General features: G+C 42.9%; 1 protein-coding gene across 1 annotated transcript in view; it reads left to right on the top strand.

The window, feature by feature from the left end:
- The window catches only part of LOC136017986 (deubiquitinase DESI2-like), a 63965-nt gene that overhangs the window by 21088 nt on the left and 20547 nt on the right, over positions 1-22330 (top strand). The window contains exons 3-5 of the mRNA XM_065686799.1: positions 16693-16765; positions 18010-18103; positions 18942-19083. Coding sequence (XP_065542871.1) covers positions 16693-16765; positions 18010-18103; positions 18942-19083 — 309 coding nt within the window. The remainder of the gene's footprint in view (positions 1-16692; positions 16766-18009; positions 18104-18941; positions 19084-22330) is intronic.

The raw sequence follows: 22330 nt of genomic DNA, 5'->3' as shown, positions 1-22330 counted from the left end.
GGACAAACCTATAGTGCTGCACCTTTGGTGCAATACTAGGCTTGTTTCTAGGCTTGAATACTAAAATGGCACATATAAAAGGAGGCTAATTATCAGACTACCCATGTTTGGCTTTGCACACACTCTTGGACATGTTTGCTTATTGCTAGCTGGACACCTCATGTAAACCAGAGAGTTAAAACACTGCTGTTCCTTGAGACTTTGCTGTATATGTACAGCCTGTATTTATGTTTGCATACATGATGCATGAACAAAGATCTCCTATTTGCTTGTGCAAGTTTTATCTGTGTTTTTCTGTGGACTGAGGTAACACTCCCCTGCTTACAGCATGCTGGTTTTTGCCTTGTCCTGCTGGTAATAAAGTATTTATGATACCAAATATGAGCCTCAGCCATGAACTGGGATTCCATCATACTTCAGGAAGACACTGTATGAATGGGAACAAGAGAGAGAGTTCTGGCTCCAAAGAGATTATGAGCTACTTTTTATCTAGATCTGGTAGGATGCATACAAACAGCAACTGGTTAATCAGCTCTGTCTGGCACCCCTAACCACTTCCAAGGTGAGATCTCCCACTGATGCAAACATTCCTTTGGTCATAATGCCCTGTCAAGTGCAACTTTGTTCCCTCTATAAAGTTTTACGCTGATTAATGTATTTTTTTATCTCTTTTTGGTCTTTTCAAGTTAGAGAAGCTAAGCAAGGTTTTTCAGGTGTTAAAGGGAAGCACAGTAAAATGAATTACAGAAATGCTACCAAATGCGTACTTCATAGAGCAGATGAAATACACCAGGCTGGGCTGTAGATCTTTGTTTGATGAATCTGTTTACCTCTTGCATGCATCCATCTAACTTGGGAGAAGACAGATATATGGAGTGGGAACTGAATGGTCTCAAACCCAAGCATTCATTACTTGCATGATGCATCACTTGCATGGCTTTCAGTGCTGGAGTGTCCAGATACTTCCCTGTTATATAGGACTAGAAACACTCCTTTTCTCTTGGTCTTAATGATAATTAGCTTAATTTATAGGTTTATGACCATTTGTATTCCCTAGCTTGCATGAACAAATTTAAAGAAAAGCAACTCAGGAAAAACCAAGATCCACACCTGTTGGAGAATACCCTTCATCTCTTGTGGATATTGTGTCCATATCTAAGCTGAGCCTGATCATAGAGTTCTGCTCTTGTTTTCCTGCCCCATGGATCACTCTGGAAAGAGTGTGGTGATTATTTTTTTATGTCTCTGGTTCTCTGGGAAGAATTTTTGGGTGAATATGGAATGTAACTCGTGTGTAGTGTTCCTTTAAGAACAGGGGCTCTTATTTTTGGTACTAATAAAAATTGGGATGTGCTTGGAGTGTGCTTCTTCACTCCTGGAAAGAAGTGACGGAAATAAATGAGTTACAATCTGCTTCTAAGAAAGGTGCTGAGCCATTGTCAGCTAGGGCTGAATAAGGCCTTGTTTCCCCACAATATATATTTGCGCATCTACAAGCTAGGGGAGATAGTTTAATCTGAGAGTGGGTGTATTTGATATTAGAGGATGTTGTAAGCCAGATGAGATATTTACAGTGCTTACCTCTTTTTCCTACATTAGCCTGGCCACTGTTCAGGTTAGATGTCTATTGTGCATGGAGGAGAATTTTCTTGCAGGTCTCTGAGGGATCTGGCAGACAACACCATTTGTGTGTGCGGTGCAAATATACAGCCATTTCTCTTTCCACTAAAATAGATAGGAGCCAAGATGTACTTGCAGTTTCTAATGGATTTTTGTAGAAGTAAATGGAGGGAGGAAGGGGAAAGAACTTTCCCACTGAAAAAGAGGAAAGGAAAAGAAGGGTAGACCAAAGAACATTTCCTTGAGAAAGGATCTGTCTTCAGACAAGAAGGGTAGATGCTACATAAGGCAAATTCTCCTCTTTGATCTTATGAAGTATTTCCTTATCTTCCTTCTTCCCTTTCAGCTCCTGATCTCATTGGGTACACTTGAGATATGGAGTTATCATAAGATGCATGTTCATGAGGAGACCAGTTGGCTGAATCACTAAGGTCATTTCAGGTCTGTTTCTGGATGTATACACAGTGACTAGCACAGAAAATCTACTTTAGCATAAGTGTAAAATTATACTGTGCCCAAGCAGAAGGGAAATGTTTAGGGCAGCCTGAATGCTAGTCCAACACATGCTGTGTTATTTAAGAGGTGGGGGCAAGGAGAAGAAAGAAAGAAAGAAAGGATAACTTAGTGTTATCCAAAGAAGCTGCACTAGCATGTTTGTGAATCGCCAGTGCAGGGGATGTGCGACTTTTGGGAGAAGCAGGCACAGAGGCTGTCCCTTTGAAGGGACAAGCGCCCATTTCTCAGTCTGAAATGGTTTTCACCCTAAAAAGTATCTTCATAGTACTGAACACTGATGATTTGTTGTCAGGCGCTGCTGCTGTCATCTCCATCTTTCAGCAAGCTATTAAATAGTATTACAGAGCTGCATGTCCAATGGTGTTCACTAATGACAGTGGGAACCCTTGGGGTGGGGGGGAGGGAAAGAAAAGAACAAAAATTCCCCTGTAGCCCCCAGACAAGCCAGAGCAGAGCACATTACATCACATCACATCAGAGTCGTTAAGATACTCCCACAGCTTTTTAATTTTTTCCCAGCCATCATGGTATGCTGCACATATTAATCATTCTGTCGCATCTTAGTATGGGGAGAGGGGGTAAAAGTATGCTTAAAGCAGTTTGTCGGAATCCAGTAGCTAAATGCCAACAATCGGAAATGATTACTCATTCCCAAAACTATTAGTGGCTAGTATCTTTGGTCATTTTAAACAGTGCTAAAACCATTCAGCATAGAAGCCCTTGGGTCATGGGTTATAAACAAGTTTCTACCTGAACTTCCACAGTCACTGTTTTTATATCAGTTTTGTGCTTTGTAGAAGTTATTATTGCAACAACCCAATTTGGCATTGGGCTAGGTATTACAGCTACCCTTCTTGTCTTGAGACAGTTCCTTTCTCAAGGAAATGTTTTTTTGCCTACTCTTTTTTGGTTTTTTTTCTTCTTCAGACCAGCAGAAACAGTTCTGGGGGGAAGGTGAATTTTAATCTCCATGGTACTACAGCATTTTATCATTGCTATATTCGGGTTCCTGGCTTTTATCCCTTAAATTCTAATGTAGAGACAGCACTGCAATGCGATTCTTCAGTAATTGTGCTGGAACAGCAGAGAGAGAGAGTATGGTTATGGCAAAAATGTAGGAAAAGATAATGCAGAGAGATGAGACACTGTATGTAACTGGCACTGTATTTGGAGAGTTTTATCCAAGGCAGGACAAAGCACTTTAGGGAGAAAGGACAAGTCACTAGCTGCAGGGATCTATTTCCCTGTATTTCTCTAAGCTAAGCTGGTTAGGCACACTGCCAGCCAGCATGGCCCCTGGAACCTCTCCAGGAAAAAAATCTCAGCTTACATTGTAAACGGTTTTCCCCCATCCATGCTGGAGAAGATATTCCCTTCTCAGCAGCTTAGACAGAAATACTGATTTCTAATTTATTTTTTTCTTTTTTTTCTTTTTTTTTTTTTACAATAGCAAATTAATGTTAATGGCACACAGGCAGTTTCTGTCATAGGCACCATGAAGTATTTTGAGGTACCAAAGCCAGCGTGGAGTATAGATTCCTTAGGTGCAAACAGTCCCTACCCTGATTCTACTGCTGTTGGCTCACAGGACAGGCACAACTGGTTTTGGCAAGTAAGTGTGAATGAGACAGGGAGTGAGAATCTACAGGCCTATATGACATGAGTGCCAGACTGGATTTTGGCCTTACATGGCACTTGCATGAAGAGGAGATCTAGGGCGTGTTACTTTCTTTCTTACTTTCTGTAGGGATACTGATTTGCCTGTAGGCAGATTTAACTCCTGGCTATGAGGTGCTACTGCTGCCATTAGGAACCCCAGGGTGAGGCTCTGTGGACTTGAACAGCAACAAATCAGTGCTGGAAAGAAGCGATGGTATCCCCATCTCTGCTGGGGATTTCCATTATCTGAGTGTAAAGCCCACCTGTTTTAGCTGTAATGGTCTTGCATTCAGATTGCTGATACTGATGGTGTTGAACACTTCAGGGTAAATGGGAATTTTGAGAAGAATTTGGACCATGACAGTTTTGAATTTGAATGTGGTATCATGCGAATGAGATTTTAGTTTTGACCTGGTCTGAAATAAATTGTCCATAGCAGAGCAGGGAATAGGAACTTCTCAAGTCCTTGCTTGACATCCTAGCTATGGGACTATGCTTCACCAGTTTGTCTGTGGATGTTCAAGTATGCTTCCACCTCCTGTTTAAACCCAAGATTTTTTCTCTGCTTTCTTTTGGGCAAAAATTTTATTTTCTTTAATGTCTGTGTGCCTCTCATTTTTAATTTTTTTATTTAATTTTTTTTGTTCTGGAGATGTCAGCTTTTGTCTAGCAAATGTAAGCCTGCAGCAGATGCCTTTGAAGTAGTTTGCTGTCTCCCTTGGGTCTCTGCACAACAGGTTGAAAACAATATGTTATTGTGCTCTGCATTAATAGGATGGAACAAAATGAAGTATTTATTCCATGTCTGTGGTGTTCTTGGTCCTTCTGTGATATCATAAAGGGACTTCTTATCCCTTTGTGACAGCTGTAATTACACTGACTTTCTTATTTCCTCTGTCTTCTTCAAGTAGTTATCCATGTAGGAACTTGGCAGAAGTCAGAAGTTGTTTTAACTAGTTTCTTACACTTTCTTGGTATAAAAACAGCAGACGTCCCTGCCTTGTGTATATAGGAGGATGTCATCCTTGGTGAAAGCATCAGTGCTTTGGGTTTCAAGAAAAATATGAGTGCAGTGTTGTCATTTAACTGTTTGACTTTTAAGGCTATTGCTCCTCAGGAGACAGTTCAAGCTAAAACTTTAAAAAAGCCTCTTCCATAGTCTTCTCTAATTCTGTTTGCTAAATAGGATGCTAGCTTTTCAGTAGGTTAGTGTCCTTGGAAAAGGAAGCCACCGTGATATCCCTTTTTAGAAGAGGAGCTGTGGTAGATCAACTTCACTCCTTCCCACTTCAACAAACCTTGTGACAGTTCTGTAGATCAGTTCTTTTTGGTAGGCAGTATGGAAGAGCTGGATTGTTAAACTTTGAGCCAGGACATTGAGCTCATTTCTGCTCCTGATTTGCTATGTCTTCACAGTCATAACACAAGCTATATGCTGGTATTTTCTTCCCCTACCTTTAAATTTAAGAAGTTCTACTGGCTTTACATAAATACTGCAAGGCTTAAAAAATGTAATGCTTTTAGAGTATTTTGAAATCCTAGGAAGAACTGTGAAGTAGAGAAGTAGAGTGTTGTTGAATCACCTGACCTGAGACCATTAAAAAAACCCCTAAAACCTTTGAGTATACTTTAAATATATTGCAAGTGTATACCTCAATAGTTGCCTCCTCTGCCTTGCACAGGAACAGTCTTCAGCCTCATGGTTTCAGAGTAGCAATTCCTGAGTGACCTTCCCCTCCAGCATTACGTCAAAGAGGTTTATTTCTCCAGGGATAGGCAATGAGCCAGATGATGATGAACCTCCACACACATTCTCTCTCTCCCCACCTCCTCTCTTGCTTTTGTTCTTTTTGGGTTTTAGTCTCTTCACCTTTACAGAAATTTCTAGCTCTGAGTGAAGTTTGGTTCCTAATACCTGACACTTAGTAGTCATCTCTGAGAGGTTTTGCTCCCCACTCCTGTCCTACCTTGGCACAATTCCTTCAGATGGCATCACTTTAGGGGAATGTTCCTGCCAAAATAAAGATGCAAGTGGCTTTCATGCAGTCAGTCAAGATTTTCAAGGTCATATATCTGACAATAGGGGCTTTATTGTTATTCTATTGCATCCCATCACTTCAGGATGGTCACAGTCTGGCACTTTGGAGATGATTCTCCCTTTCCCTACCACTGAGTAGATACGGTTTTGAGAAAAGGCAGGCTTATCTTGGCAGGTAAGCAAGCCTTATGATATGAAATATGAACTAAGTATGTTTGTCTCTATCACCCAGTGGGTCTGAGTAGCTGTCAGAGGACAACTGAAAGAAACACCATACAGGAAGAAGAGCAGACGCTCCAGTCCACCAAGCTATGGAGCTCTGAGCCTTGTTAAAGGGAGAAGCAGACAAACTTTTTTTGTCATAGGTGTTAATTTTCTCTCCCAAAGGATCTGATAGTTGTACCTATGGATTGGATCCTGCTAAGCAATATTTCATTCCCGAAGTACTTATGAATGGAGACAGCATAGTAGAGGGTGTTTCAATTACTGTGCTTTAAACTATGCTGAACCTTAAAAGACATTAGTGTTTTGGGTGTTCTTAGAAACCCAACAAGAGATCCCAAGAAATCTACCTTAGGTGGTCAGCCATGGACTGCTGATATGCCTAAGCTCACCAAAAAGTAGGTATTTTTGTTTGGCCAGGCAGGGACTCTTCAAGAGAGAACAAGCCAATGAGGAAGAATCAGTCTCACTTTAGCATATTGCTATTATGGGAGAGAAATCTCTGAACCTGAGCAAGGATCTAGATGAGCCCTTGGTAGAAAAGTCTTAACTGCCAGTTTATTTGATGTCGTGGGTCTCTCAATCTCTTCTGCTGGAGTTGTTTAGCTGTCCATGCATCACTTTGACAGAGAAGCTATAGTTGGTGATTAGGGTGTTCATCTTGGATATGAAAGGCTGAAGTTCAAATCCCTGCTACCAGTCTGCCAAAGCAGAGAGAAAAACTTTGCTTTTTGGCACTTCAGGGACATGCTACAGTTGTTAGGCCATCAGCCATTCTATGGAGGGCTTGGGGTGTGTGCTAACTGCAGCCTGATTCTCTGAACAAATGCAGGTGCTTTGGCCTAGGCAAGATTGATATGTAGACTGGAATGCATTTTCAAAGGATACACTAAATGTCTGTTTTCCCTCTGTAATGCTGGACATCAGGACAGGGCTTGTCTCTTCTTTGGAAAGAAGGACTGGAGAAGGTCCACCAAAGAGAGCAAGGATCCTTACCAACAAGCAGAAAAAGGTATTAATGTATCTCTTCTGAGCAGGCCTAGCCACAGCATTATTCCTCATCTGAGAAATCATTTAACAGCCTTATTTATTATTACAGTTCTAAGTTACATCTTTCTGGCAAGATGAAGGACAGACAGCCCTGAGGCCATATTGCTGACCCTACCAGGCACGTATGAACCAAGCTAGTTTCAGAGCCAAACCACCTGCACTGTGCTTCATAAATCTTCTGGTGAACTGGAGTGTAGGGTATTTCTCTGCCTGTGTTTTTATGTTTTCAAGTCACTTGAATCCTTTTTAATTGGAAGCCTGCTTCTTAACATGCGCTGAAGACTAGGATGAGGGCTCACAGTGCACGTAGGTATGCAGGGTCTGAGGTACACTCAAATAGGGCTGTTAACAACCTCACAGACATTAGCAGAGGAAAGCATTTTGGACTATTCAATACTCTGTCCTGGGCAGGCACTTGGAGGCGTTTTTGATACATGGCTTTCAGGCATCCAAATGTTTTCTTGTGCTTTCTTACTGCCAGGAAACTTCTAAACGCCTAGCCAAAGTCTCTCTTCTTTTTAAGCTGAGTATGTTACTCCTACTTGAATCCTTTTGCATCGTTCTTAAGAAGTCTTCTCCCACAATTCATGTCAGCCTTTCAAATGTTTGCAAATTTGTCATCTGTAGTCGTTGCTTTGCCAAGCTATTAACTCTTCCGAATTAATTCTCTTATAAGTCAGTCGTGCCATTTCTCTGATCATTTTGCTGCTGTTCTTTTTTGAATACTTCTCAATTTGTCATTGTGAATGCATCTAAGGCAAAGGCATTATCACTTTGTGAAGTTTATAACACATCCAGGTTTCTCAGGCACATTCCCTGAGTAAATACACTTCAGCGTAATCCTGCAAATGGACATTTTTTGGTTTTTTTTTTTCCTTTTTCTTTTCTTCTGACGATATACTTGGGGTTAAGATTGTACATGAAAGTAGTCAAAACTAAGGAGATATAAGGAGATACAGCATGTGAAGTGGTGTGTAATAGCACGGATAGTCCGTCTGCAAGGCTGCTTGTGAGACCACTCTGGGACAGGCTCTTGGCACTGGCACACATTGCACCCCTCTGCAGCAATTTCCCCTCATGATTTCTGTTCGACGTCTCCAGTTCCACCTCAGCCCCTTCAGATGACTCCTTCAGACACAGTCAGGACTGAGGTTAAGGGAAGCAGGTGGACGATGTTGAAAACCAGCATATTACTTCTCATATGGCACAAACAGCCTATTACAAATACCATGCTGTGTGCACAGACACCCAGGCTGGGCCATTAGTGTCATGACTGGTGTGGCAAACCCTTGGGCAGGTGGATTAGCTTCTGCTGGCTTCTGTGTGAACTTGCAAACGGAAGAGAGAGGGTTGTTTGTTCTGCAAGGGCAGAAAATAGTCAATTTAGCCAGCTAGTTGCCCTGTCTCTTCATTGGTAATGCAGATTCCCACTTGAGCTCTGAAACATAGGTTGGATGAGTGTTCACTGTCCCCAGCAAGAGTCAACTGTATTTAATGCAGAGCACGCTGGATATGCTACCTCCCAAATAGCAGGCTGCAAGTGTGTATGGCTTGAGGCAAAAGACACACAGTGGTAAACTTCCTCCCAGGTGTGGCTGCAGGAAGGAAGCTCTGCTCAGGATAACAGTTGCTGTCAGTGCAAGAGGGTAGAAAGTAGAACAGACCTGGGGAAGGCAGAAAATTACAAGAGACTTCAAGTAATACCAAATTACTTGAATTACTTCAAGTAATACCAAATTACAAATATTGAGACAGACCTGTGCCTGACCTTTCATAGGATAAGGCTAAAGTGGAAACACTGAAGGTATTCCATTCTATCAGCTAAATCTTGTTTATGATTTTAAATTAAAAATTAGAATACACCCAAAAGTTATCTGCTAAAATGCATATTGTTTGCTTGCTGCAGATGATTAGTATTTCCTTTTGTCCTGTTATTCCTCCAGTAAAATCTCATTTCGTCGCAGCATTGAAGCATAAGTAGATTTCCAACTCTCCCTCAGCAGCAGCATCAGTTTTTAATCCACATACAGTGTTTTAGAAGCCACTGAAATAAGCTCTTTATGCCTCGTGATTGCAAAGATTTTAGTGTTGGCTCATGCATCAGGCAATTCAACAGCATATTATAATGTCTGAAAAGCCATGGCAACCTCCAAAGAAATTCCTCCTAAAGAGGCAGCTAAGTAATGTATTTTAGCCCAACCTGAGAGGAAAAGATCCTTTACAGAGCAGAACCTGGCTGAGATAGAAAAGCTGCTGTGGCAGAGTTGGCTGTCGCAGTCCTACAGAGGCTTGGCCTGTTGCTCCTCTGAAGGGAGCAGTTGAGCATCTTGCCTTGTGTCTCTCAGCATTTTTGAGTTTGCACAAGGGAATATGTTCAGCAGTGCAAGTTACGTCATTTCCCAGGAAATCACTTTCTATTACAGTGTGTTAACCTGAAGGGTTGAGAACTATCCTCGGCAGAAGCTTCCTTCATTCAAAATGCAGCACAGCAGTCAGTTGCCAACAGATGCCTTGTCTTTTTTCTCTTTCTGTAATGTGACTCTGCTGTCAGATGTCTGTTCTCATGTCCCAGTCCAAGACTGAAGAGGGGTCCTTGAGTGGGGTCCTTGTGTAACTCTGTATTCCTACTTCATCAGAGCTACATCAAGCTCTCTAGCAGCATTGAAGCTGTAGATTTATCACTACTTGGATGCTCTCCTGGAAGAAAACCTGTAGCTCCTCAAGCTTTGATCAGTTCTGCCAGTTGGGTTTTTGTAAACACGCCACACTGTGGGAACTGTTTTTGTGGAGACTTGCAAGTTATAGCCTATTGCATCAGAAGCTGAGCCTCCTTGTAAACAGAGACCTGCTTACTTCAATATTCTGTTTCTTTAACACTATCTGGCATTTTAAGTGAAAACTCACCCACCTGATTAAAGAGGGTACTTTTGGCTGGTTGGATTTTGAGTGACCTGGTGGGCTGTCGCACTGTGGTCCATGACTTGCAGACTGATAGCTTTTGCCAGCAGCAAAGACGGCCTGACATAGGAGGTGATCCTCCGGCTAGGAAGAGTCACATTCAGCATATGCTGGAGCAAGGACCCACCAGATGATAACTTTTCCCGGGTATGAAGTAGCAAAGGCAAATCTGTGTCATCAGTTCTCAATACTCTGTTAAGCTTCTTTTTTAGTTGCTGTTCTAGCCACATGCATTTAAATCCTTTCCTGCTTAATCTGTGTTCATAGTATGTTAGGAAAATAGCATTTTAGGCTTGGTGAATAAACAAGCCTTAGACATCTGGAGAACTGAGCATAAGAGATACAGGTCACACTAAAATGAGCTCGGGTCTCATCCAATTGCCAAAGAAACCTTTCTAATAGCTGCCATGCTGTATAATTTGATGTCATCCCATATGATAGTGAGATTTTATTACTAGAGCTCCAGGCCAGAAGGGGTGAACAGCAGAAGGACTGACATACTTTGGCAGAACTGTATGCATGCCTAGGGCTGTGGAACACAAGTGAGCAGTACTGCAATATGGCTGAAGTGCCTTGGCAAAGACCTGCAGGAAGCCTCCTGTCCTGTGTGTTTGTAGTTGCGGTTCAATCTTCAATGCTTCTTCACCCCTGCAAGCACTACTCAGAGAATAAAGCCTGTGATCTGTTTTGGGCTCTCTCCTTCTGCTTCTGTGGGCCCAAGGTTCTGGATCTTGGTTTAGAAAAATGAAAAAGAAAACAAAACAAAAAAAATCAACAATCCAAACCCCACAGCTGAAACTCTTTTGCAGTTTCTGACCATACAGGGCCGGTATTTTACTCACTGGTTTCCTGAAGTGATATTCTCTAAGTTTTGTGTTTTGTGCTCTCATATCTCATATCTGGATCAATGCATCTCAGAAAATAATGCTGAAATATTACTTTGATGTTCTCTGACTCATCTCCTGCATCAGTCTGATGTTGTCTTTAAAATACTGGCTTTTGTGTTGAGCTTTAATATCAAAGAGGATTCTCCTGGTATTTGAGCTATGACTGATCACTGCATTTATTAGCATACACACTCCTCTGCATGTTTTCATGAGGCTGCCTCGGTAAGTTGACTACAGGGGCCAAGCACTGCTAAGCCCACGACAAAGCCTCTAGGGAAAGACATAATGCAGTGTGTAAAGGCAGAGGTGTGAAGAAATGCTCCTTGCCAGTTTACCCCTTTCATGCAGCACACTGATTAGCAACTGGAGCCCTGGATCTCTTCCCCTGCATTTGTTGAGCTAAGGGTATCTTCTGCATTGAGCCAGCTCCCATATCCTACAGAGAGGAGGCATCTCTGCAAAAGACAGCTTGGTGTTACAGTGTGTGACTTGGCCCTCAAAGAGGAAAGCATTAAAATCAAGCCCCAGTGGTAGGGCAGACAGTTGGACTTGTGTTGGCAGGAGTGCTCCATGAAGACTAGCAGAGGGTGAGGTGATTTGGCCATTTCCTTCAGTCTCTTGACATGCTCCTTGCTCTATAGCAATGTCAGAATATCATCTGTATCTCATCTAATCTTTGCTGATATTTTTTTCTCTTTCCTCCTAGAAGCAAAGCTTTGCCAGTTGTTCTGGGTTTACCAGGAGCCGTTTTGCTCCTTCTTAGTAGCTGGTGCAAGCTCTGTGTTTTGACTTCCAGCCTGGGCAGAGAGCTGATAACACCGATCGGTTTTAATTGTTGTTAAGTAATGTTTATTCTGGCCAAGGACGTTGTGAGTCTCATGCTCTGCTGGGACGAAGGGAGGCCGGGAGGAAGCAGAGACAGGGCACCTGACCCAAGCTAGCCAAAGAGGTATTCCATACCACAGCAAGTCATGCCCAGGGAGGTAACCGGGAGTTACCCGGAAGGGCACACTCTCTCTTCAGGGGGGTCGAACACGTTCGGCGGTGGTATTGTATTCTCTTGTTATCTTCTCTTATCAATATTATCATTGGCGGTAGCAGTAGTGATTTGTGTTATACCTTAGTTACTGGGCTGTTCTTATCTCAGCCCGTGGGAGTTACATTCTCTTGATTCTCCTCCCCATCCCTCCGGGAGCGGGGAGGGTCGGGGGGGTGTGTGTGAGTGAATGAGCTTTTGTGGTTGGGTTTAAACCACGACACAGTGGAATCATAGGGAAAAGGAGGTAATCCTACATATACAGATGGTGCTTTGAAAGGAGATATGGTGAAATTAGCTACTTGTCCATCATCTGCACCCATCCTTCGTAAAGGTGTCTTGTTCAAAGATTGGAATACAAGGGTAGATAAAGCATTGCTCTGACTTTAGTTGCTCTGATGTCCACGTAACCAGTAACCAGACTAAGTCAGAACAAAGCTTTATCTAGCCTTGTATCCTGGTTCAGATGATGATTGTGTGGTACCTAGTGAACAGTAGAAGAGCATGTCAAGGATCAGTGACACTGGGCACTCAGAGCTTTCATTTATTTGCTGGAGCCAGATTTATTTAGCACCTTCCAGTGGAATTCTTTTCTATATGTTCATACAAATCATAAAAAAGGACGGATTAGTGTATCTTCAGTAGTGGATGGACCTGGTGGAGTGGAACATCCAATCTGTACTAGGGTGATAAATAGAACAGATACTCACAGAGGTGGTCTTGTCTCCAGCCCCTAGGGAGCTGCTTATTTAAGCTGCTCTACACATTGAAGCATGACAGATTTGACGTCACACCATGGGAAATAATGGTCTGAAATAGGATGGTAAAGAGTTAGTGACAGCAACTTCAATGTTACAGTATGCTATTAATTGATGGTAGAAGTCATGGTTACAAGGATGAGCCTCTTCAATTTGGAAACCTGTTTCTGGTAGAAGTTCCCAGGAACTCCTGCTCTGTAAAGTCCTGGGATGACGTAATCTGCTAGTATTATGCCATCTGCTTCTCCATCCTAGACCTACCAGAAGTGTATCACTATAATGAAGCTGTTTAGTTTCTTTCCTTTCTGGAAAGTTAGGGCATGGTTCACTGTCCTGGTGAGACTCCCAAGTCTACCTCTGTGTAAAAGATGACAGATAAATGAATAACACAACAACTCACTCAGACTATCTCCTGGAATCGGAAATACCTTACCAGGTATTCTGATCTCTAAACCAGACCAACAGGAAATAAGGAAAGACTTGAATAAAACCTAGAAAATTTCAAATTCTACTTCATCAGGGACCTGCATTAAAAGCTTTTAACTGATACATTGCAAACTGTAAATGTGAAGAGCTTCCTTCCTCTCTTGTTTAGATTTTGCGTCCTGAGCTATATGCTGCTTTTGTGAAACAGCTACAGTCTGGTTAGCTTTCCTCCCTGCATCTCTTTGCTTCTAAGCTGTTCTCTGTCTCTGTTGAAGATGCAAATGAGACAGAATGCTCCAAGTCCCTCTGTGTAGGGTTTACAGCATAATTTTGCAGGCAATATGCAATGCAGGCATGAATCACATCTCTCTTTAAAATCCTGCTGTATTCAATACCCAGGCTTTTTTATCTGATGGAACAGGCTGCACATTTTTGTTTTTAATCTAAGCAATAGCCAATTTACTCCAGAGATGAGTATTTGCTGACTGCTGCTGCTGTTCTTACGCCCAGAATTGCAAACCCCTTGGAAAATGAGGCCAGCTCGTGCATGTATGTACAAACCTGGTTTCAAATCCGGCTTGGATTCTCTCTTCCAGCTCAGATAGTGACTGACATGTTCACTCTAAGGATAGCTTCCTCCCGAGACAAGCCGTGGGCTGTGCCAAAGTGCCATGAGGTGTTCACTGCGTGTTCAGTCACACACTGGAGGCAGATTCTGAAGCACCCTGGAGACAGGGGTGAAATGAGGACAGTAGCAGCCATGATTCAGAGTTGCTTTGCATTTTGGTCTTGCTAATAGATCATAACCAATATCATATCAGTAGAACCAAGATGCAGATCAGATCCCGCTTCAGTAACACCCTTGTGTTATTGAGGTTATTTCAAAGGAAGTACTAAACCAGTATAGCTTCTGTTCAGTTCAAGTTCAGATACAGCTGAGGTTGTTGCAGTTCAGTCCATAATAGTTCATTAAAGGAATTCATACTGGAAAATACACCATTTAAGCAAAGAAATGTCCACGTGATAGTTGTAATCCTGCAACACCTGACATCAGGCAGAGAAACACTTCTGCTCCTCTCTCCTTTGCCTCTGGGGGAGCCTCCCCATCACCTGTGTTTTCAGAACTGCCCTTTAGTTTGGCTCTTGGCTGCAGGATTTGGACAGGGTGGGTTTCAGAGGCTGTGGCTTAGTGCTGAGAGCAAGAGTGGTTGTGGGGCAGGGAGGGCTTGTGATCTGACAGTCCTCTGCATGTATGAGGTGATAAGGTCTCAGTGCATTACTCTAACATATCAATCAAGGAGAGGGATTTGGGTTTTTTGGTTTTTGCTGCTTGTTTGCTTACTTATTGTTTGGATCCAGCATAAACTTTCACGTGGAAGAAAAAAAGCTATAGCTGAAAGTGGCTTTCAGTTTAACTTTCTTGAAGTACAAAGCCTGATGCAGATTAGCCTCTGCAGATCAGATAGCCCTGACTTTGATAACTGGCAAGAGCAAATCTAATTTAAAGTTTCCCTTCTCTTCCTATTAGTTACTCCTCTCTAAGCAAAGCAGCTGGCATGACCTGGGCATGTTGTGTTTGTATTGTTGCTGTGAGACAATAGCTCAGCCTGAGGGAAGAAAACAACCTACTTACCATATCCTGTGGGAGTTGTTACAGTGGGACTCTAGAAACCAGTATTTCTCTGAAGCTTACTGAGGCTACCTGAGACTGTCTAACTGAGGATTTAACCCATGAGATTTGGGAGATCAAAGAATTGAACTGAGGGTTATGTGTCCATGGGACACAGGCTTTGGTCTCTTCTGCAGATGTGGCTGGTGTCATATGGGCTTCTGTATGCAGCCTCCACCTCTGTATCTTCTTCCCCAGTCAGTGCAGGGATATTCCTGCAGCAGAGAACTGTGGAGAAAGGCAGCAGAAGGCAAGGGCACATCGTGTCCCTAAACACCAGGCACGGTGTTCAACAGAGGTTCATTGTTAGTGCACAGTTTCAGCTGGCAAAGGAGAGCTACCTGACCTACCTCCAGTCCAATGTTCTGATGTATCCTAAAAACAGGAGTTTGCATAATTCAAATGAAGAGGTAAATACAGATTATACAAGGTCTGAAGAGAGCAGTGGGCAGGTGTCCAGCTGGGGTCAGGTTGTTTGCTGCTCTTCTGCAGTAATACAACATTTGTGATACCAAATACGCAAAGAACAAGAAGCATTGCAGCATTTTCTGAAGGGAAAGGGAACTGCTGTACTGCCAGAGGCAGGGATTTTTGGGGACATGGTTTAAGGTATCAAGACTTATATCTGCAGGTATCTATACATTATATCAGGCTTGGGACTGTACTTTTCATATGAGAGCCATTGTGTTTTTTAACAGTAGCAGTGGTCTCACAGGAAGTATTTCCAGAGCTACTGCAGTCATCAAAATTTCATGAGGAAGCAGTGTGGGCAGAGTATATAGAGTATGCCAGACCTCTGGTTATCTGACAGCAGAGGGTTCTAGCTCATGCCATGGCAGCTCAGTGACGCCAGACACCAGGGGCGGTGCAGCTTTTTCTAGCTTCACCAGAAGCGGCTATCAGACCCAAAAGAGAATTTTAGCCTAATGAACCTGTCATGTCCTTGTACAGGGACAAGTGAAGAACACTCATTTCCCTTGCAGTGCTTGATTAAAGTAAGAATTCAGTAGCTCTGAGTTACTAGAGATTCATCTTCACTGCACAGTAGCCCTAAGTGAACTGTAAATACACCAGGCATGGACATTTTCCACTCAGTGCCTGAAACCATCATTTCTGTAGCAGCACAGCTCCGCAGCTGACCTAATAAATACTGGTGCTGAGCAGGGCTAATTATCTCCAATGCAGCACTACCCTGGCGTAGCTGTACGGCTTCCTGCTTCACAATTAGCTTAGCTGCGACTTGTTTGGGTGTCTGCACTGTCCTTCATGGTATGGTGGAAACAGGCCCTGAGCAATGCTTGGTGGAGAAGCATCACATGCAAGCACTAGACTGCTATATTGTTCTTCTCTTAATGTACTGGAGAGGTGCTGGACTCTGACCAGAACAATGAAGTCATTTAACAGCTCCTCTGGAAAATTTGACTTGGGTGAAGTTGTGGTCATCTTGGACCTAATTTGGGAGCAGCAAGCTCTTGTCTCTTGATAGTATGTGGTGCCTCTGAGCAAAATGTTAACATGCTCTGAGTTTCTTTTTTTTTTTTTCTATAGTTATCAAGATAATGACTAAATGGTGCTGAGGTCCAGTTATATCCTAATACAGGTTAATGCTTTACACGGAAAGGGTTAGATGAGCATCTTTTGGAGACCTAATCCAAGCCAGCTGTATAAGCACAGTGCCCACTTCTGCTGGCCTATAAGGAGTCTCAATTTGTTTGTCTCAAGTTAATTTCAAAATCACTCTTCTCCTTAACAGAAGTTGCTCTGAGGATGGGAGATGGGGGAGATACCCTAGACCAATATTACGTGTTTCTTCTGCACTAATGCTTCCAAATGTGGCTTTTCTCTTGCTATAGTACTGGATAAATGAATACACCTCTACCTTGGGGATTGGTGTCTTCCACTCTGGCATCGAGATCTACGGCAGAGGTATGAAGTATTTCTTTTCCACTACCTGCAGAACATGGTGACAACTGTAGTTAGCCTGATATGGAAAGCCCCCCAAACTTACAGCTTTAGGCAAGGAGCATTTTGAGGAATGAACAGCTTGACCGGTTCTCTTTTTAGAGTCCATTGTGGAATCTAGCAGGAACTTGAGCAGTTCTGTCATGAGCCATGTAGCCCTTCATATTTCTGCCATGTAATTGCAGCCTCTATGGCTTGCACAGGTATGTGGCAGGATAGCAGATGAGAAGGGGCAAATAATGTTAGAAAGCTGTTCTGCAGTGAAGGAGGGGAAGAGAGAATGGGAGAAACAGGGGAGGAGGAAGAGAAGTGGATCAGTCTTGAGACCTGCATATCTGTGCTTGTGCTAATTTCCTGGTAGGGTATATTTGTTTTGCAGTAATTCTTTATGAATGTCTGTGGTCTGGAAATCTTGAAAACTGTTCTTTGAAAACAGCAGAGTTACAAGGAAAAGAAATTGTCTTGTAAGGCTTTTGAAATGGTCTGGATGGGGTTGAAGGTGATAGAGCACTCATTGCAAGAAGTGCAGTCAAGGGATCTGGGAAAACATCTGTAGAGCACTGAAGGACAGATCAGCATCACAGACTTTCCCTTTCCTTCTTCAGCATTAAATGGGATTGTCTCAGGCTACTCATGGTATTTATATCCAGTGCTATGCAGTAGACAAAATCCCTGGGGTGCCATGTTCCATTTTGAGCACAGCACGTTTCACAGGCTATGCAAGATTGCCTGTATGATATGGAAGGACCTTGTGGCTTGACCCGCATGCTGAGTGCAATCAGCTAGGCTTTCTGCAAAGAATTCCCACTCACTGCTTGTAAATCCCTCTGGAAGAAGATTTGTTTTCTCCCTACTCTAGAGAAGACTTCTTCCAGCTCAGTACCACCACTGACAGCCTCTCATAGTTTACCTAGATGCCTCCACCCCGAAACTTCCCACTGAGAGGAAGCCGCCTGGATAGGCACAGTCTGAGAGCTCTCCTGGCACTGTGGAAAAGCCGTAGTGTTAGCATGGAGGGTGGCTGTGAGGGCATCCTCAGGCTGATAGGTAACCAGACAGAGAAAATGCCTTTCAGAGTCTGTTTGGAACAGATTTTGGCAATAGCCCAGCCCCTGGTGCTGATGCTGAGCTGTGCAGACAGCTGCCATAGACTTTTTCCTGACATTGCGTTCATTCAATTACTCACAGTCTGTTTCTTTCCTTGTCAGAGTTTGCCTATGGAGGGCATCCCTACCCTTTCAGTGGGATTTTTGAGATCACACCTGGCAGTGCGGTAGAACTTGGCGAGACCTTTAAGTTCAAGTAAGGGCCCTTTTCTACATCTTCCTCTCTGCCCCCAGAAGCCATCGGTGTAGGGGAAGCAGGGAAAGTCCTGTCCTCTGGGTCTCACTTTCTCTCTCCTCACAAGCACTGTCACTGCATCCTTCACATGCTCCTGGGGTAAAGGCAGCCCTGCAGAGATTTTGGAGGTGGATAAAGTGAGTATCACCTATTTGCAGATACTGTACAGAGTACCAGAAGTTATCTCCTGTGTTTATTGCTGCTCTGTCACAATGGACAGAGCAGCTGCTAGAGGAGTCTGATAGGATGCTGCATTGATGCCTACTTCAAGGCGCTCAGGCTGTGGGTCTGTGGGTCAAGGAACTGCCCATGGCAGATGGGGCTTGACCTTCCCAAACTGCCAGTCTACATTGAGGGTCATTGGAGACTCTTAGAAGAACAAGCACTATTGAGTGAATACTGGGAAAGGTTTCTGCATCAAGTCTTCAGTCTGCTCCTTCCTGGCCCACCTCATGGAAACCCTCTCAAACATGAGAGAAGCATCTCTTGTCTCCTACTAGAAACTTCTGTTGTGGGATGATGAGCAGAGTGGGATAAGACCCCTAGAGCTGAGACCTCCCTGGTGGTGAGCAGGAAGCTTTCAGGGCTGTTGCCTGTGCTGTAACCTGCTTTGTGGATAAGGTGGGAGTATTACTGTGCCATTTTGTTAGTGAGAGTCTCTGACAACCCCAGATATGCATGTCCATGTTTTAAGCCTGTCCTCTTCCCAGTGTCTGACAATTTCCTTCTCCCTGGGCATGTATCACTCTCGTCACTCTATCTTCCCATGTTTCCTGTTGTGTGTTTTGTTTTTAACTAGAGAATCCATTGCCTTGGGCACCACAGACTTCACAGAAGAGGATGTGGATAAGATTATGGAAGAGCTGGGCAAGGAGTACAAGGGAAATGCATACCACCTGATGCACAAGAACTGTAATCACTTCTCTGCTGCTCTGGCTGAGGTGGGCACAGTTATTTTGTTCCTATTGTGTATTTTGCTGCTTTAGATCTGTAGTAGTGCTCATATAAAGGGAACTGGGTCAGCACAGCCTGCTGCAGGTTTATCACGTTTGGTCTACACTCTGTGGTAAATTAGGAGTTTCTTTTCAGAGAGAATTGAGGCACAGACAAGCACAAATTTATCCCAACTATCTGCTAATTCAGAATAATCGATTTTCAATTCCCAAATGCCTGATTATTTTTTGGGGAAGCTGCCTTCCTCCTTACCCCCCACATGAGATGTTTAAAGTGTGTTTCAATTAAGGTGTGAATATTCACCACTTGTGTAAATCTGAATTCAGGATCTTGACCTAGTTCCAGAAAAGGACAAGAAAAGCACAAAATGGAAGTGACCTTCCATAAAAACTGTTTCTGTGCTTTCCAGTAGGTGTTTACGGCAAACATAAGGAGAGAATATAATTCTTCACAATTGAGTTCAACTGCTTTAATAGTGAAACTTTCATTTCTCTTTCTGGAGCCCTCATCCTCATTCATTATATGCCTCTCATCTCTCTTCATACTATAGGACAAGAGTCCTATGCCAACAGTCTCTTTTGCCGCAAGTGTCTGTTCATCCCCAAACAGGCCCATCATGGATCCTGAGTGAGATGAGGTTCTGTACAAAACATACTGTATGATTTTGTAAGAAAATTCCTAGTGAATCCATGAACCATGAATTCACTTACAAGGGACCTGCTTAGACTCTTGGGAAAACCTGCTTTCTATTAGTTTCATCCTTGCTAATTACAGAAAGAGAAAATGAGTTCTTTTTTGTCAATGTTAGCAAATAAAAGTAATATTAGCAAATAAAAGTAAGCAGGAAGGAATTGTCTGATGAAGTTTGAAGTGGTACAGTGATCAAATCAAGGTTAGCCATGCTACCGTTTTGGTGTTAGATAATCAAATTACTATGACAGAAAATGGGATCTTTAAAAATTATGAAGGAAACACAGGAGAAAGCTGTATGATTATTAGCAAAAGCTAACTCCCCCCTTCCTCCCCTTTCCTGCAGCAGTGAAATAAGCTCATTTCTTATTACATACTTTGATATGTAAATTTTTCTCTCATGTCCAAGCCATAAGTCATCCTTCCTTGATTCTGCTGCTATGTATCAATGAACCCTTCAGTGCCCCTTCCTTGTCCAACCTTCCAAACACAAAACAAATAAGAGATCTTGATAATAAACTGCTAAGGTATTTTAAATTTTGCTTTCAATATGCCTTCAGTGAACATCTTAACAGCAGTGGAATTTAGGGTTAAGTTTGCTGCAAGAGCTTTCTTGGTGGACTCTGTGTGCTCATTCACTGCCCTATAACCTGTCCAGGTAATAAAACAAAAGCCTAAATGGCTAGTTCTCCCAGGAGCAGAATTTACTCAGAATTTTGATCAGTTTAGATAAACCATTCATAAGCAAGCAGAATTTTTTTGGTTGTTGCTCTTCACTTGTACCTGTGTTTATTGCCCCTCTTGGAAGTATTACAAATGCAAACCCAGAACAGGTGCACTTCAGGCCCAGGGGCAGAAGGCCCTCGGTGGTCTCTAGCATCAAGATACAGAAAATGGGAGCTGAGATTCTTAAAGAAATAGCTGGTCTTAAGACACTAAACAAAATTCCCAGCCATTCAGTGTTCCTCAGTCAGCAACATGAGGAATATGTGTGGCTGCCTTAAGACAAATGTCTCCGTCACTTCTGGTAAAGAGAATGGTTTGTTAATCACTGCATTTTGGAGCTGAGTGAGAGGAAGCACAGCTTATCTCGGGATACTTCTTACCTCTTTGAGGAAAGACTGTGTGAAATCTGTTGATAGAACCTGAAAGCAAAGAAACTTTCTATTCAATATTTGAATACTTGCTTAGCTTTACAGATTTAGTGTCTTTTTTTTTTTTTTCTTGTTGTAATTTCCATTAAAACTAAACCAAAAAGGAAGCTTCAAGCCCTACAGTATACAGCTATAAGTATACAGTATAAGTATACAGTATAAGGTGCAGCCCTACAGCATGCAGAATGTGCTGGCTACATGATGAGTGGCTCTCAAGACTGTGTAGATATGTGTCACCATAGAAGGCAGAAAACAAAACTGCTATTTGTACCCTAAAACTAATTCTGTGATGAGTCTGTTTAGTGTTTGTATTGCCCTTTCATTCAGGCTTTCCATCTGTGAAGCAGCAATAATAGTAATAATTAGCATCTATTTATGCATAGCTGCGTTATGTGGCAGTAAGAGACAGGAAACTGAAAAATGTATTCAAAGAATTAAAAGATGTAGAAATTTTGTTCAACAGAATAAAATTGCTCATTGGAACTAGGATCTAACTCCAGCCACACAAAAAGCATCCATGGATTTTAAGTGAGTACAAATTCACAGTCTTTCAGTTGCTGTAGCCCAGCTGAAAGATGATGCTATTGGTACCACAAAGCCCTTTCACCGCAGAGAGGGGCAGGGTGGAGGCTAATTTTTAGCATGAAAGGGAATGACCAGCTCTGCTCCCTACAGTCCTTTAGGCTTTTTGTGCTCATGGGCATAAGCAATTTTGGTGAGTTCAGGAGATGGTTGTTCTGAGTCTCCTGTGTAATGCCAGGCAAGTCACATCCCTGCTCTGTGACAAAGTATCCCCCTTGTATGCTGCGTTATCTCCTTCCTTCAAAAAGGGCTCTGAAATCTTTTGCTGACAGGTCTCTTTTCTGCCAAGGTTAGTTAGCTGGCTTATGTCTTGTCTCGTTCTGTATCAGCATGCAAAACCAGGGCTAGAGCTTTATAAACACGTGGCAATGTATGAGCTAACATATTTACACAAATCTGTCTTTCAGGCCTTGAGATTTGGCTCTATGGCCATGTGGTGGCTGTGTTTGGCCACCTTAATTTCTTCATCTGGCTGTGGGCTTGCAAATCAGTATCCCTACATATGTTGCCCCAGTGGCTGGGCCATGGGTTGGGGGAATACCATCTGGTTGTAGGGACAGAGGGCAGATGCAGCCTTGTGTCCTGCTGGCTGAGGTCACGATTCTGCAGGGGGAATGGGAAGGAGGTATAAGGCTGGCTTTCCCTCCCGGATCAGCTTTCTCAGGGTCACACTGTGAGAAAATGGCCACATGTCCAATTGCCAGGACCTGTACGCAGGTTCCCCATCCTCAGAAGGGTTGCTGAAGCCACAGGAGTCATGCTTTGTTTTCCGAATTTTGTTTTCCTGTCTTTTACCAGAATTTTCTCA

The sequence above is a fragment of the Lathamus discolor genome, chromosome 6 (genome assembly GCF_037157495.1).
Source record: "Lathamus discolor isolate bLatDis1 chromosome 6, bLatDis1.hap1, whole genome shotgun sequence".
Classification (NCBI taxonomy): domain Eukaryota; kingdom Metazoa; phylum Chordata; class Aves; order Psittaciformes; family Psittacidae; genus Lathamus; species Lathamus discolor.
Note: the sequence above shows the minus strand (reverse complement) of the source record. Positions and strands in the feature narration are given on the sequence as shown.